An 18,071-nucleotide genomic window follows, 5' to 3' on the forward strand; every position below is an offset into this window, starting at 1 on the left:
TATTGAGAATTGTGAGAGTTTTTTCTCTTTTATGGCCACAACTTGTTGATAAATTCTTTAGAATCTTTTCAACTATGCTTTTGCCTTCAAAAAATATCACCATGAGATTGAATTTGGTTAAATAATCTAATAACTTGAGTGAAAAATAAGTTTATTGATTCATAGTCCTTAATATACATGGTTTTAACATTTTAACATTTGTAACTTACCTAAATTTACCAAGAGGTAATTCGTTGATATAATGTTTATAAGATATCATTTGCTTGTTTTGACTTTGTTAATATTACAAATTTGTAAAAGGTGCTTTTGTGCATGGCTGGTAAGGTGCCTGATTGTGTTAATAGTCATAATTTTTATCATTGAGTTGAGAAATTTGAGAATTTATCAAACATATTCTTGAAACTGTCATTGTTGGCTGTGATGATATGTGCTTTGATAACCTATGTAGAATAAAACCTTAATTGTAATAAACTCGTCTGAATAAATTATGTTTAAATACAAAAGAAGAGAAAAAAATTTAAAAAAAATTGTATAAAAATGGACCACTGTTAAATATATTGAAATTACACAGACTAGTTACAGAACTTCAAATCTTTAATGTTATAAAGAGTGTTCAAATACTTTTTCAAATTTCTTACTAATTGTTTTTTATGAGAGCTTCGTCTTTACTTTCCTTTATCAAAACTCAAAAGTAATAACACAGGGCAATTCAATTATAGCTGCCAAAAAAATTTAAAGAGCATCTGCCTTTTTTCTTACAAAACCAGTACCTAACATTAAAAATGGATATAACAATGAAAAACGGATGAGACTGAGGTCATTGAATGGAGGGGCTGGCCATACCACGACAGCGAAACTTCAGAAAGTAAAAGAAAAACGTGACTGAACTAGGGAATGGGTCAGTTCTGTTAAATATTTCCATGCCGAGACTTAAACAATTGCTGATAGAACAGGACAGACGATAAACAAAACAGGACAATAGTCGTTGGGGTTAAAATCCCATCAACATTCACTGCGAGCTTCTGATCTGCGGCATGGAGCACCTGGACAGCTTGGTGACCTCCATCTGAGAATTTCGCAACCTTTGTCGCCACTGATTTCCAGCTCTTGACCATTGCTTGGAACTCCTCTTCCCTTTCCTTTGGCCTCCTCGTTAACTCTTGGCAATACTCTTCTTTCATTTTTGAGACTAAGATTGCGTCTTGTAGGGCAGCTTTAATGGCTGCAAACTGATAAATACACAAAAATTCAAGCATTTTTACCCCGGTCCCAGCCAGTGCGTCTTAAATAATAGAAAAGAAAAAACAGTGCTGTACCTTGCGAGCTGATTTCCTGGCAGCCGCCTCTGCATTCTTACGTCTTAGAGTCTCTGTTTGCACTTCTCTCCTTGCATTCTCCGCCACATCCAAGGCCTCCTTGAGCAGAAGTTTCAGGGTTTCAGTATCTGTCCTCTCCTGCTGCATTTCATTTTGAATATTTGTAATTCTCGTAGGTATTATAACTTTGAGAAGAGAGAATGAAATGTTTAAAGTGAGAAAATAGTAGAGATACTTCAGTTTTATGGCTATGAAATTGTTGACTTCCTGCAAGTTGTACGTCAGAAGAATGGTTACGAGATTTGTTCACTTCCTTGGCCCAACCAGACATACAATATCCCACAATTTTCGTCATAAACCCTCCCGCAAATGAAAAATTCCTCAAATTAGGAGTTTTAATGGAGGCGGGCATCTCTGGTTCGAACTTTGCCTGGAATGAAAACGATCGACCAAAATCCTCTGCTGATGTTCCAGTTAGTTTCGAAATTTACATTAGCAAACGACAATGGTGTTGGTAAATTTCAGCTGCAATAAAAGCACATAAAATTTTGAAAATTTGGAAAAATTACAGACCATTATCCAGGGCAGATGCTTCCCTTGCTACTACAAGTGTTCCTTTACACACGATCGATATGTCACAGGAGTTGATCGTGTGTCTTAGCACATAACCCGCTTTGCCTCGTTGCATTTTCCATTTCCTGTACCGAGCTTAATTAAAAAACTATGACTTCGTCGAAGAAACTTGATGGTGATACAAACTAAAACATTTTTCCGCGTACTTGGATTTTGCACCGCCTCCTGACGATGTGCCCATGATAAGCTTCCTGATACCCAGCTCTGAAACCGTATCGGCAATTCCCCTGCATACATTCGGCTTCTTAACTATCAAAGCCCTTGCTTTCACCTGTTGTATATCAAAGTATTTCAGATACTCCGTATTGGAAATCCTTCACTTACGAATCATAAATACCAGGTCGGGTATCCTTTTATTTACTAAAGGGCTGAGATTCATACCTTGACTTCCGAACAAATCTGCAAGTATAATTCCATACAATCATTTATCTTTCGCTTTTCATCCTCCTTGTGCGCCTCCACGACACTGTCACATACTTGGTTAACAGGAATTTTCCCAACTGCAATTAAAAGTGAGAATTTTGAAGCAAATGAAAATGACTCAAATTTGAATCCAAATTTAGTTGAACACTTACACGGCGATGGAATGGTTGTAATCGGAAGCTGAACATGAAGTAAAATGAGAGAGTCAGCTGGTTTGTTTTGGAGAGTCCATTGGAGAGTAGAAACGCTTTGTAACGGGTCTTTTCCTAGGGCCACATAAACATCCTGGCATTGGCTCCCCATTACAGAGTCCTCACGCACGGTTAATGGCTGTAACTGGCTACGTAGAGTCACAAACAGTCTGTAATGGGGGATATCTAAAAGAAGTCTGTAAATGTGGCTTGAAAGATCCCATACCTTTTTTTGTGTACTTGAAGACACCGCCAACGACTACACCCATGACCATTTATAGGTTTTCGCGTACTCGAAAATATGAAACACCGCCAACGATGATTACACCAATGACCATCTATAGTTTTTGGCGTGCTCGATCGTGTCAACTAAAAAGTAACTTATTTGGAGGAAACTTTTTTTTATATATATTTTTTTATGGATTGGTTTTTTAGGTCAGTGTATAGTAATACCTCAATAAGTAGACCAACGAATATTTATAGAAAATAGCCATGAGATATATTCTTATGATGAGAAAAAAATTATCAAGTACGTGTTAACCTAGGTTTGGCACTTCCTAGGTTCCCTATGACTTAAAACTCACCATTGACATGGGGACATGAACGAGTGCAAGCTATTCAATTTGTTTTAAAAAAAATTATAATTGGATATTAGATTTGTATATTCATGTTATGTTATTTTATGAGTAAATTTGAATTTGAATTTAATGTTGTATTATTATATTAATAGTAATGTGATATAAATTAATTGAGAGGTTCTTTTACTTTTGTTCTCTAGTTTCACTACTCTATATTTTAAGTTTCTTTTTAATCTTCAAGTTTCCTGATACTTTATCCATAACCACTTTACTTGTATACCTTTTCCAATATCAATAATAGCAGTGAGACCATGTTCAATTTTGTTGTACTCCTCTTCGTTAGTCTTTTCCACCATATCATTGAGCTCTACCAAACAATCCTAAAGCTGAACAACTTGATCTTTTAGAGAATGAATTTACTATCTTTCCCCTTAATTTTCATAATCACATTAGAGAAAATCATAGATTTATAATATAATGAGAAACATTTTTCAACAGAAGTATGATTAAATAAAGTTTCATAACTATATTTTCATATGCTTAAAAGAATATCCACCTTGAAAGGGTACCATTTCTAAGTGAACTTGTGAGAAAGGAAAGGCTAATTTCTACATTAAAACACGTACCATGAAATTGGATTGAGTTTAAAGGGAAGGGCTTGAAAATGTCATGGATCCAATTTCAAGCTTCTTGACAATGGAAGAAAAACCAAAATAGGTGCTTGAGAGACTCAATGTGGCCTCGAAAGATAGAACTGGGAGGGGGAATTGTTGAATTTTTCAACACAAATATCTCAACACAAGCACCTGCAAGATTAAACTACAAACAAAAACACCTTCGACAAATGAGAGTTGTACAAATGAATGTTGTATTACTCAAAACAAAAGAATACAAAATTACATGATGAATTACAATTGTACAATGAGGTACTTATAAAGAAAGCATAGAGATAAATAAAGCTCAACTCTAGCTAAACTATATGCATAAAAGATAAACTAGGTGCACAACTAAAATAAGAACTCCCCTGTGAACTTATGTAAAAAAGCAACTAATACCTAAATATGCTTTAACACCTCCCTAAGTGAAACTTAGGGTGAGTACAAAAACTCTAAATGCATGAATGTAGAAATGGGTCTCTACAACCAAAGGCCTAATTAGGTATCCCTAGAGAAACCAATGAAGTCTCTCTAAGGGGAGAAAAAGATAAAAAAAACCTAGGAAAAAACCCTTCTCAAAAAGTGAGAGATACATTGAAATGAAAAAGATACTACATGTGACTAAGATGAAGGATTCCAAGTGCCCCCCCCAATACTGAATAAGTCACATAAGTAAAATTAAGATTTCTCCCATAGGATAGAAAAGAATAGACAATGTATCAGCGAAAACTTTAAGAAACCCCCTGCTTGGACAAGGTTTAAAAACCTAGCGAAAGGTATATAATTGTTGAGGAAAATATTAATTTTATTGGCAAAATTTTGCAGTTTACAGAGAAAAAATAATAATCTCCATTGGTGAATCATTCATGATCGCTCAAAGTTTGTGAAAAATTCTAGCGAATTGTAATGTTTTTAAAACCAAATAAAAAATTTGCATGGGTGAATTGTAATGTTTTTAAAACCAAAAAAAATATTTGCATTGGCTATTTCAACCTATTTTCAAACCATAACAAAAATATATTGGCGATTTCAAGTGATTTTCAAACCATTAAAAAAAATATATTGGCGATTTCAACCTATTTTCAAATGATAAAAACATATATATTGGTAGTTTCAACCTTTTTCCAAAACGTAAAAAATATATATTGGCACCTCAGCAGTCCCCGTCAAGTCAATAAAACATGTGGCACACAGTTGTCAACCCTCTGCTTGAAAGAATACCCATTAGAAAATCTCGTGACCTAGCAACAAGCCCTTACGACTCTATCTCTAGCTCACAAGTTTAAAATGCTAAGCCTTCATAACCTCAAGAGCTAGCGACTATGGCCAATAGAACTGCCACTTGGCAATTCTTGACCTCAAAATGTTAAGTCCTCGTCACCATAACGACCTGGAGATAGTGGTAACTTTAACCTTTGTCATGTCCTCACCAACATAAAACTATTTATCTCTTAACCACTAGCACTTCACTCGCAAGCTCGTGGCTTGATCATGTATTCATACATTTAACCTTGCGAGCTGGCGATAACCAAAAAAATTAACCACAAACTGTCTAGTCGCTAACTCACGACCTAAAAATGCTAACATTAAACAAACATGAGACCTAGAGACAACTGCATGACATGAGATACTGTCTAACTCTCATGGATATAATGCATGACATCAGACCAACTCGAGCCCTCGCGACCAAAGCAATTTCTTTAACAATCTCCACCTCGCTAACATAAAACGCTAACACCAAAAAAGCTAGAGACCTCGTGATGTAAACCCAAACCAATGTGTCGCCAGCTCGCGGCTTGATCACCTCTTCAGACATTTAACCTCACAAGCTAAGGATAACCATAAAACTTAACCACAAACTATCTAGTCGCTAGCTCACGACCTAAGAAGAGCTAACATTAAACAAACATAAGAGCTAGTGACAACTATATGAAATGACTTACTCGCTAACTCTCGCAGCTATAATACATGACATCAAACCAACTCGAGACCTCACAATCAAAGCAGTTTCATTAACAATATCTATCTTGCTAACATAAAATGCTAACACCCAAAAAGCTAGAGACCTCAAGATTTAAAACCAAACCAACTTGTCGCCAACGAGTAGCTTGATCACATCTTTAAACATTCAACCTCGTGAGATGGAGATAACCATAAAACTTAACCACAAACTATCTAGTCGCTAGCTCGTGACCTAAAAATGCTAACATTAAACAAACATGAGAGCTAGCGACAACTGTGGTGGCAAGCTAATATGTACGAGGAATTTTTAAGGCTTGTATGTCGACTCATTCCTCAGGGACTATTTTGACGGTTTCTCCTAAGTTGACATTGATTAGACAAGCAAGGATGACAATTTCAGAGGCATAAAAGGATTGGATAGCTTATGAGTTAGAGATGGGAGTTCATGGATTTCTTTGAGAAATCAGAGGTTGCTTATTGTTAGAGATTTTGAAGCAGAATTTGTACAATCAAGGAGGAATAAAATTAGAACAAAATTGTTCACATAAGATGAGCCTTGGCAGGATGCAGTTGATTTGATAGGTATGACTTCTAGAGTCCATAGCTGGTAGGGTGAGTTGAAAAGCACCAAAATGATGATTTTTCACTTGAATGAGCATCACCAGATAAAGTGTTAAAAATTTATAAATACAATGGGATGGTGACTTAACTGGTAGAAGAGAAAAGAAACCTTTTTCATTTTTTGAGAGTGGTTCTTTCCTCAGAAAGGAATATGATGTTTGAGCAGGATCGTGCATGGAGTTGTTATGTTCTCTGTGATACCAGATGGGTGTTTTTTTTTTCTCCTATGTGAGTTTGTTTATCGTCAAAAGGGTTGCAAAAGTGAGAAGGAGTGCCAGAGGGTGCGTGAAAGCATTTTATTATCAAGGAGGCCATGCATGGCACATCCTCTGCTTCTACTCTACAAGTAGATGGCAGGGGGTTTGAAGAAGGAGCCCACAGAGGAATGAAAGAAGGATTTTTTTGGGTGGGGAGTGGCAGCAAGTCATCTTTGTAATGGCATGGAAGCTGCGACGCCTCCCTAACATATTATGTTTACCCTAAAGCTCCCTTTTCGACTTTCTCTAATACTAAGCATGAAGGCTCGAGCTCCTCTTTCCACTTTCTCTGATCCCAGGAATGAAAGATGAAGCTCCTCCTCTATTTTAGGGGTGACTTTAGTTCTTTTGAGGACCTAGTATCCCTTCTGAGAAGGGAAATTCTCTGTTGGACAAAACGTAGCATCTCACAGTCCATTGGAAGGTATCAGGTTGATAATGGAACAACTCAAGAATTTTTTCTTCAACCAATTTTCAGTTGAAAATTTTGATTCATAGGTGCCAACGCATGGATAGAGAATATTTTTGGTGCAGACCTGCAGGATCTCATCTCAAGTGGACTTGAGATTTCTTCTTCCGGGGAGTATGGTGCAGGAGGACCCCTTCAAGATGATAAATTAGACTCAGAGGAGGAAGGATAAGGCATAAAACATGTCTATAGGATATTTTATATGTTTTCCAATCATGCATTGTGTGTTTGTAATAAAAGACCCCATCTTGTGAGCCAAACTCCTGTGTTGGCATCTCAATAAGCCAATTAGGACTTATGGACAATAGGGGATCTAATGTGGGTAGGACATAGTTATCCTAGTAGTTTTAGTGCTTCTAAGATTTTTTAGGAGGGGTTATTCTTGACCCAAGGAATTAGGAGGTGAAAGATGACATTTTGACAACTTATGCAAAAGTTATCAAAAGTTGTCATAAGCAACTTTTATGCACTTCTTGCATTTTTACTTTTTTGAACTCCTCGAATGGCTCTAACCTCTTGTTTTCAATTGAGAGAAGTTGTGGAGTGGTTTATACACCTTGTGGATCCAATTTCCAAGGAGAGACTGTACAGAGGAAAGATTTGGTGATTGTAAACTAATGAAATTCTGAGTTTTTCCTGCAATTCTAGAGTTCTGGTACATAGTACGGTATTGTACGGAATGGGATCAGTACCCAATGATGTGAATTGGTTAGAGTATAGATTTATCTTTTTTATGGCTTTGGTTTGAGGTTCAGATTGTGTGTTTTTCTCCTAATATTCCAATTTTGTTGTAGGTTCCAGGAAGACCAGGGTTTTACTCCTCCATGGCCATAACTTGCAATTTATCAATCTGAGCCTCATGGGATTTGGTGAAATGCAAGTATGGCCAGTGTATTCTAAGATTCCAAAATTATTTTGCAAGAGGAGAAAGCAAGGTGTGTGTTTGAACCGATCCTAGGTAGACATCTCTATGTGGCTACCTAGTCATTAAACAACAAAGTTACCCTTGTATGCAAATGGCGATGATTTCAGGTGTGTAACCCTAGAATCCATGATAGTTTAAGGTTACCCATATGCTCATGGGGTTGTGATTGTATGGTTTTATCATTTGGACATAGATGTTTCACAAATGGAGGCCTAATTAGCCATTTAGGACAATCAACATCCTATCGGTTCAGACATTTGTTTGTCATACCTTGACCCTTCATTTTGGGGGATTGTGTAAGGCCCAAAAGGGTATTTGAATCCATGATTTATTTTCCAGTGTGTTTGGAAAGGTTTGTACCTAAGGTCCTTTTACCCACTTCAAAGGGCTACTAGCAAATAGGCCTAATTGTGAAGGTGCTATAGGGAATGGGGTTGAAGTCATACAACCAATGTTTGATCTGGTCTAGGTGAGTCATGTTTGACCCAAAACAAGTGTGTGAATGATCAATAACCCTTGGAGGTCTCAAAGTGTATGTTAGAGCAAATTGTCCAAGTTGAGTAGGTATGAGTCTTGAAGGTTGTGAGATGTTGAATTAATGTTGTAGAGCCTTGCCTTGATAGGATCATATTTTTATTTTGAGGGGTCAGTGTCATACACCTTGGAGTGCTTGGCAGGTTACAAGGAGGGCTTTGCATTAAGTGGTATTAGAGCTAGTAACGACTTTGGTAAGGAGATAGAGATTTGAGGAATGGCAGAGGGACAAGAAGAAGAAGTCCCTAGAGGACCGATCACCAACATGAAATTGGAAATGATTGTGAGAGAGTAGGCCACTTCTTGGAAGGCAATGCAGAGGGATATAAAGAGGTTGAGAGGTAGAGTAGATGGGAAGGAAGATGGAGGCATTGGTAGTGGTGAATAAGGGGATGAGGATGAGATCCTTATGTCGGAGGAAGAGGCGATAGATCCTGACTAGAGGCACTTTCTTAATGCCCTCAAATCCATGGAGAGGAGAACTTGTTACTTCTTATCAAGTTGCCATTAGTTCTATGTTCAAAGTTATTCTATATACTCTAGTCGGTTATCTCAACCAAAATATTCAGTCGGTATGCACAGTCCAGTCGGTTATAGAAGAAAGTAGTCAAGAGCCTAGTATGCATCGAGTTGTCTACCAAGTATCATTCCATGTCTACCGAGCAGAAAAGATGACACATCGAGTTGCTATACACCGAGTGAAACGTGTTACTAGATTCATTGAACCAGGACATACATATGGAAACGTGTTACAAGATAAAGGAACATAAAATCGTTATCACATTGGAAATTGCACCTAAAGATTGTGTATGATTTCGAGGTCATCTAACCAATGAAATATTTTGCATGGTTATTCATTCGATAAAACATGTCAGAAGAGATCTATTTATAGAACATGGATTAAGATCACACATATACATGTAGCATGACATAAAGGAAGATATAGAAATATATGAAGCAAGACATGTGAAATCATTAAGTTTTATGACTGTTACCGAGACACAGAGGTTACTAAGAAGGATTTCAAAGAACAGTCAAAGAATAGAGTAAACAGAAGGGTTTACCGAGTTACTATATGGGTTACCGAGGTATGCTATAAGCAAGGTAATCTTATTCTGAGCACATAGAATCTGCTATAACATTCCAGATATAAAGTTGCAGATATTTGTAATGATTTTATTATAATTTTTTGAAGTTGTAAGAGAAACCTTTAATAGGCTAAAAGACTCTAATCAAGTCTATAAATTGTAAAGCCTCTAACTAGGTGCAGCATTTAGATTAAGTGTTGTAAAATCCTTTAGCAAGGTAGATCTAATAGATCTTGATACTCCTAACAGGGTAAGCTATCAGAAATAGCTAAACATGTAGCTCTAACCAAGCAACCTTTATTATTGTAGTAGTGAAGTTGTGGGTGCCATCCCCACCATAGTTTTTCTCTCTAACCAAGAGTTTCTGCATAGCCAAAATATATGTGTTATGGAGTGAATCATGTATGATTGTTATTTATTTGTTTTAGCATTATATTATGTTACTGCACTATTCAGTTTATGCTTAACAGTAAAGATATTGTTAAGAAAAAGATTTGATGTACTGATTCACCCCTCCCCTCTTAGTACATTAGCTTTCCATATTGGGCCTAATAATTGGTATCAGAGCTTCAATCTTGGAAAAGGGTTTAACTACCTAAAGAGAAAGATATTATCAATGGAAGGCTATAAACAATCTCGAAAGATTGTGTATCTGCAAGAAGAGCTAGATCACGCTAATCAATTGATTGTAGACATGCAAAGGCAAATGCAAAAATCTTTGAAAGTGAGAAGAAGATTATCTGATGATTTGCAGGACTCTCAAGAGTTAGTGGAACAAATTGAGACATCATCTGAGAATAGTATATCTGAAGAGATTGAAGAAATGATAGGAGTATTGAGAGAAAAGAAAAAAGCACTGGCTGATCAACTAAAAGCAATGAAAAGAGAACATGAACATTTCAGCACATAGATGATTGAAAATCTTGATGCATTGAGGATAGCCAAGGATAAAGTAAGAGATCTAGAAAGAGAGAAACAACAACTTGAAGCCTTAGTATCTGATAAGAATAATGAAATCACAAGGATGACTGGAATTCAATAGAACCTGTTAGATCAACTAGGTTATGCACATCATGAAGCAAATCTAAAAGATGATTAGAATCGAGAATTGAGACTTGAAGTATCAAGGTTGACCAATGAACTTGAAACAAAGATGAAATCCAAAGAAACACTAAAGAAGAGTTATGAAGCATCAAAGATGTTGGATGAGCAATTGAACACAAGATGACCCAACAAAGATGCAGGACTCAGTTACAAAGGAAAAGACTCTACCGAGAAGGGAATCCATACTACCGAGAGAGGAGAATCATCAAAGCAAGCTAGAATCAAGAAGAACATCAAAAGAAAGAAGCCTATTTGCAACTACTGTGGAAATCAAGGTCACACTACCAACATGTGCCAAATCAGAGAAGGTAAACAACCGAATGTCACTAAGTCCAATAGTTATTGTTACAATTGGAATAAATATGGTCACACATCTAATCAATGTAGGACAAAGTCTGTTAACAATTATCAGAAGGCAAAATTCAAAGGGTTTTGTAAAAACTACAATAGATATGGACATAGTACCGAGAAGTGTTGGTACAAGCAAAAGAACTATATATGGTATGCACACCGAGCAAATACTGGAAGCTACCGAACCCACAGAGATCTTAACCAACAATATGCTACAGTACCATGGGATTACAATACAAGGATATGGTGTGAATGTTGTGGAAGATATGGACACATAATTGTCAACTGCTTTATAAGGTTTGGGATGAACAACCGAAGATCATGGAGAAATCTTGGTATGGCATGTTTTCATTGTCACAAAGTTGGACACTTGGCTGGAGATTGCAGAGATCAACCTAAAAAAGACACTGAGGAAATAAAAGAAAAATTAAAGATGATTTGGAAAAGGAAGGAAATTTTGTCAAATGAAGAAAGCACCTTACCTACCGAGTTAGGTGCTCCTATTCCAAATTAATTGGTAAAGGTATGAAGGGACTGCATTCTCTCAAGGTTAAATCTTAACAGTTCCTATTTTATTATGTACTTAATTCAAAATCTGCATAATTAAGATGTAGTAGCTCTATCAAAGTCATTTGGAGCACTATACAGGAAACCTGTCAAGTCGGTGAATATAGGAAACCTGTCAAGTTGGTAAATGAAGGAAGTTTGGTTACTCGGTTAAAGCACAAAAAAAAGGAAGAAAGTTTAGTGGAACCGAGTGCATTTAATGTTTTTGACCTAACCCACACGGAGCCTGATAAGGTATATTGTGTACTTAAAGCATTTATGCGGTCATTTTCACTTACCAAGTTTTCGAGAGAGCAGAGCAAAGCAAATCTAAGGTGATCAAACCTCCTACAAAGAAAAATTCAAGGTATTTACATTAATCTCAACACATTGTTAAGCTGGTTTATCGATCTTATCAAGTTGTTATTATCTGCTAAGTGTGAAGCGTTTGTCATTTGAAAATCCTCAAACCCTAAGGATATTTTGTTAGTTTTTGTCTGAAATCTACAAATGGCACCTAAGATCCAAGATCCCATCATTGTTAAGAATGTTGAAAAGCCCTCACTAAAATACTCTTTAACTCCCAAAGTTGCATCTGAACCGGATGACAAAACTGCATTTTCACTCATCCTAGATAGAGTGTTATTAGTCGAGGATGTGAGATTCTTCAGCAAATGTCATGTTGAAGAACTTGGTCATGTTGAAATCAAAGACACCTAGGATGAATTGTGCAGCGATGGTAAACTGGATAGCAAGTTTGAGCACATTAAGATCAAGGGATTAACTAAAGCCCTAACCTATCCCCGCGTGTTCAAACCCCAGTGGGTCAAGTTTGATCTTAGCAGAGTTCATGATGACTTCATGTGGCTAGAAGAGAAACCGTTTAAGATTACCAAGGAAATCATTCATCTGATTACCGATTACCTTATTTATGATCATGCCTGAGCTCAAAAGATGATATCACAAAAGGAATTGATCAGTTTAACTGAAGTGGAATCAGATTTTAGAGGACTGAAATTGAACAATGTCACTGATGCAAAACTAAAATTTTCCATTAGAGTAATAGGTTATTGTTTCTTCCAATCGATAAGGGAAAACAGTGTACCCTATGCAGCAGTAGACTTAGCATACAAAATTGTGAAGAAAGGCATGAAAATTGATCTATGTGAGGTGTTGTTGAAAAACTTGTTTGAGAATCTTAACACCGTTAGGAAGCCAAAGAATAACTCGGCTAATACACTAAAGTTTGGATCACTACTTGTATGCATGTTTTTCTATTTTGAAAAATTCTTTCCATCATTCGGTAAAGTTGTTTGGGAAGTACACCGACCAGTCACCCATCAAATCAATGACTTCATTAAGAAGCTAGGTGATAATTTTAATGATATTATGGATGATTACTTCAGTAAGTTTCAAGAGAAAATGCACAACAGGTATCGGATTCCACCTAAGCTAGTGGAGAAATACAAAGATGACATATGTTTTGAAGTAGACGCTGATTACTGTTATGTGAATGTTGTGGAACCAAGAACTCAATCTTTGTCACCTATGGGTTACAAGATTGATTTTGACATCACACAATAGAAAATTGATGCATTTCTTATATTCCCAAGACATGCTACCAAGCTGAGGTATGGACTATGAAGAAGTGAAGGAAAAAGAAAAAATGAGCATTGTAGTACCCAAAGCTACAAGAAAGGAAACAAAGATGATAAAGGCATTATCGGAGAAATTTGGAGAAGATTCTTCCTCCACACCTGTCAAAGGCACTATAGCCATTACCGAAGAGGAATCTAAAGCCCAAGAGGTAGCTATAACACTGAGCACCGAATTGCCTAAGGGAAAAGTGTTGAAAAGAAAGAAATAGGATTCTTCAAAGGCCTCACTGACTCCTCCAGCAAAGTGACCTAACACAAGAGCATCTGCAGCTTCACCGAGTAAGAAAACAAAGAGTGTTACTATTCCCAAGGTAGCAAAAACTTACAAGAAATCTACTCGGAGACTCATTTTGGCAAAAGAATCTAGTGACACTGAATCTGAGGATGCAAGCAAATTTCAGATTGTCAAGAGCAAGAAGGTAAATGTACATAGTGTTGAAAATGTTTGTACTAATTTGAAGGAATATGATGGATTTTGAGGATTTAGATATGTTAATTATGAATCCAGAAATGATGATGAAAGGAGACAAATAGAAGATGCTGTCATCTGCACACTTCTGAAATTCTGATTGGTCCCATTAGAAGTCTCTAATTCTCTTCCAAAAGAATTATATGCACATATTGATAACAAGTGGCAATATGCCCTAGAATCGGAGAAACAGATCAGAGAAAGAAGTCTGGTACATCTCGTTCCTGACATGTCGGTAGCTGAAATAAAAGAACATCTGACAACCTACCACACAAAGTTCATCGTCAAACAAAAATCCTTGAAACCGATGAATGGGCTATATATTGAAGAGGAAAATGAGACAAAATAAAAGTGGCAGGAAATTTTAGAAACAAGGATGTCGGTGAGCAAGCTGAAGTTGAAATAGTTGATGTCACCGAGCAAGACCCTGCTGACACCATTCAAATAGATGAAGATATCATGGATACAGAGGCACCTAAACAGGAAATGATAGAAGGCAATGCATATGCAAAAATTGTATCCAGTGAATCAGTCTTGGAACAAGTTCAGCCTTATCCATCGGTTAATCAACCTGTCTTAACCAAAGCCCCTCAGGATACAGATCAAGGCACCAAAGGTCACAAGTCTATAGCAAGAGAAGGTACTACTCAAGAACAGACTTCTCAAGCACCTTCTAGCATTGAAAATGTTGCAATTGAGACACTAAGTATCGAGACACCAAAGGACACTATAGAGGCTAAAGAAACTGACCAAAGTGTTGCCTCTACCGAGCAACCTACCAAGGGTCATCAAGCCTCACAAGCCATTGTCTTAGTTCAATCGGTGAAAGGTAAAGAAAAGAAGATGAAAAAGCATAGTTTCATAGTAGATTTGTCAAAACCAATAGTGTTGCCCAATGTTGATATATCCAAATTAAAGGGGCAAGCACTCATTGATTTTGGTGAACTATGCAAAGAAAAGGCCGAACAAGAGAAGCAAATGGCTATTCAAAAGAAAAATAAAGTACTTCAGAAGGTGAAAGCACTCTTAACAGATATGCTACCTGAAGCTACAATAACCAAAGATGCAGCCATCCACATTCAACTAGATGAACTCCTAACCAAGATAGAGACATCTGGAGTAGAAGCAGCCGAATATTTGAGCAAGCTAAAAGACAAGGAGCTCACTGCAAAAATGATAGAAGAGGTACAGAAAGCTATAGCTATTGGCAAAGTTAAACTTGTCAAATTTATTGCTGAGTTGTCCCCTCAACTCAAGCACATTCTTTATTTATTTTAGAAACTCTGTACATTTTCTTTATTCATTAAAGACATCAAAAATAAAATAGAAGCAATTGAGAAAGAGATCACCGATCTCTCAAATAAGTTAACCACATAGCCCAATTCAGTTCATAATTTCTATACAAAGTTACAACAGCTCATGGCTCAACAATTGGACCTAAGAAATGGTGAACACAAGATCAGGATGGACATAATGACACTTCAGACATTATTCCTTCCTCATCTTTCATCCGTCCAAGAACAGATCAACCGAGCCACATACTTATCTACTACACAAGAGGGAAGCACTTTAGATGGCTTACTATCATTATTGGCTGATATTCAAGTGCAAAATTCTTTAATGGACAGTGTAAAGGATGCCCTCTCTATCACTCTCATCGAAGCATGGACAAAGTACAAATCCATTTTTGACCAGTTGCCACCACCGAATGGTAACTAAATTTTGATGTTTGTCAAAAAGGGGGAGTGATATAGTATTCAAAGCATCAAAGTATAGTATCAAACAAAAGGATTGTACTATATAGGGGGAGTATACCGAGCAGAGTAAGCAGAGTATCCAAGAGCAGTGAACATTATAGTAAGAAAAGAACAAGAGAAAATCACCGAGCATACAAATCAGAGTTTTGTACAGTATATTGATAAGGGAAGTATATCTGGATTTACTATTTCATTGACTATTGTATATACTGTCAGTATAGTCAAATTTTGCAAAGTATATAGATTATTGAGTTATAACTTTGAAAGTAGTTTTTGTCAAACATCTCAACTAATGTCAAAAGGGGAGATTGTTACTACTTATCAAGTTGCCATTAGTTTTATGTTCAAATTTATTCTATATACTCTAGTCAGTTATCTCTACCAAAATATTCAGTCGATATGCACAGTCCAGTCAGTTATAGAAGAAAGTAGTCAAGAGCCTAGTATGCACCGAGCTGTCTACCGAGTATCATTCCATGTCTACCAAGCAACAAAGATGACACACCGAGTTGCTATACACTAAGTGAAATGTGTTACCAGGTTCATTGTGTATGTCTCGGAGACAACTGAGAGGGGGGGTGAATCAGTTGTCAAATAAATTCAAACCAAAAACTTATTAACCAACTTAATGCTTAATACCGGTAAGACAGTTAAGTATGTCGGTAAACAGTGTTAAAAGAAAATTGCTATACCAATAAGAATTAATGCATGAAACATAAGCATAAAGTCATCCACAACACATGACACCAATATTTGTACGTGGAAACCCTATAAGGGGAAAAACCATGGTGGGAAACCTTACCCACAATCAGATGATACTACTGCAGATAGTAAGTGTACAAAGAGGGTTCTGCACGTGCAGAAAGGCCAACAGCCTAGAGCTCACTGCTCAATCACAAATGGGAGTCACACTGACTACAGTTGGATGGTTAAATCCAATAAGAATGTACTACACAAAATAGCATCTTCATATGCTGGATTCAGTACTGGTGTAATGCTGATATGCTTCTACAAAAACCTAACTTCACCTTCAAATGATGTCTTCGTGTATATCCCTACTTGATCTCGCATATACCCTTCCTTAAATATTTTTCGCATTCCACACTTGATCTTACAAATAAGATCTTACATTTATATCATACCCTAAGACCAATTTTAGTAGGTCGGCTCTACAAGATATTACAATAAAAAACATTTTACAAACAATACAATATCCGATGCAATAACCAATTGAACATGTCAGCTTAATGCATTTACAACAATAATAAATCATCTCCATAGTGTGCCATGCTGATCTGGAAAAGATAAACCTGCTGGTGTAACCCTAGATAACCTAGACCTATTTGTCGGTAAAAGCAAATATGCAAATAAGAATATACCAATGATTATTACTTAAAAATAAAGTGTCCACATGATGTCTTCGACATTACCAAGTGTCTTCCATGTCATTGTAGGTACCGGTGAACATTATATCCTATCGGTTAACCATATACTCGTAACTGTTGCACAGTTTACTGTTTGCCGGTGAGTGTTGCTGGATCTCCAAAGTAGGTGTATTTAGTAGGTGTTGACATCAATGACAAAACCATACCAAAAAACCAACAATCTCCCCCTTTGGCATTGATGGAAACACAAGTTGGAAAAACCATCAAAGTGCCAAAATAGAAATGCCAAGTATAAAAACCAACAATCTCCATTTCTTCCCCTAGGAGTAACATGTGTTTATTCAAAGATTTATTTTCAATACCAATGTCTCATACCAATCTCTCCTCAAAAAGATAATGCATTTTTCATACATCTCTCCCTAATGTTTTTCCATATATCTCTCCCTAATGTTTTTGCATATATCTCTCCCCCTTTGATATCAAATGCCAAAGTCACAAAAAGTCAAGTTCATACAAAATACCAACCAAGTTAATATACCAACTACTCCCCCTGAGAAGTAGCTTCCTCATCAAATACCAGAATAAAAGATTTGTCCATTTAATTCTATCGGTTGATGACAATCATCAACTGTCTAAGTCTCTACCAGTGGAGGTAAGACTCCGAGCTGATCTCTGAGATACTCAAAAGTTTCCTTAGGCAAAGGTTTTGTGAAAATATCTGCAAGCTGTTCTTTAGTATTCACATAAACCAGTTTTATCTCCTTTTCTTCAACTTTTTCCCTTAGAAAATTTAGTTTGATAGAAACATGTTTTGTTTTAGAATGTGATACTGGATTCTTAGATATATCAATTACTGCAGTGTTATCACAATATATAGTAATAGGTTCCTTGCATTTTACCTTTATGTCTTTCAACATTTGCTTAAGCCAAAGTACCTGTGTACAGTTTGTTGCTGCTGCAACATATTCTGATTCTTCTGTTGATAAAGATGTACAACTTTGTTTCTTACTTAAGCAAGAAACTAATCTCTTTCCAAGAAAGAATGCTCCTCTAGTGGTGCTTTTTCTATCATCCACATCTCCTGCCCAATTTGCATCTATGTATGCATATAGATCAAAATTTTCATCTTTAGGATACCATAATCCAAG

General features: G+C 36.5%; 1 protein-coding gene across 1 annotated transcript; it reads right to left on the minus strand.

The window, feature by feature from the left end:
• Window positions 1-908: 908 nt before the first annotated feature.
• On the minus strand, window positions 909-2,675 carry LOC131875370 (U-box domain-containing protein 33-like). Its single transcript, XM_059219473.1, has 7 exons — window positions 2,525-2,675; window positions 2,331-2,449; window positions 2,096-2,220; window positions 1,890-2,014; window positions 1,552-1,775; window positions 1,317-1,457; window positions 909-1,229 (listed from the first exon to the last, which is right to left on the minus strand). Exons 1-7 carry the CDS (start codon window positions 2,673-2,675, stop codon window positions 909-911), a joined length of 1,206 nt encoding a protein of 401 aa, XP_059075456.1.
• Between the last annotated feature and the right edge of the window lie 15,396 nt (window positions 2,676-18,071).

Source organism: Cryptomeria japonica, chromosome 4 (assembly GCF_030272615.1).
Source record: "Cryptomeria japonica chromosome 4, Sugi_1.0, whole genome shotgun sequence".
Taxonomy (NCBI): Eukaryota; Viridiplantae; Streptophyta; class Pinopsida; order Cupressales; family Cupressaceae; genus Cryptomeria; species Cryptomeria japonica.

Excerpts from the sequence above, each read along its gene's own strand:
- LOC131875370 (XM_059219473.1), bottom strand. The coding sequence starts at position 2,675 with ATGGGGAGCCAATGCCAGGATGTTTATGTGGCCCTAGGAAAAGACCCG. Across the intron at positions 1,776-1,889 it reads AGCATCTGCCCTGGATAATG|AGGATTTTGGTCGATCGTTT; the intron begins GTCTGTAATTTT and ends GAACATCAGCAG. Across the intron at positions 1,458-1,551 it reads TTCATAGCCATAAAACTGAA|CAGGAGAGGACAGATACTGA; the intron begins GTATCTCTACTA and ends AATGAAATGCAG.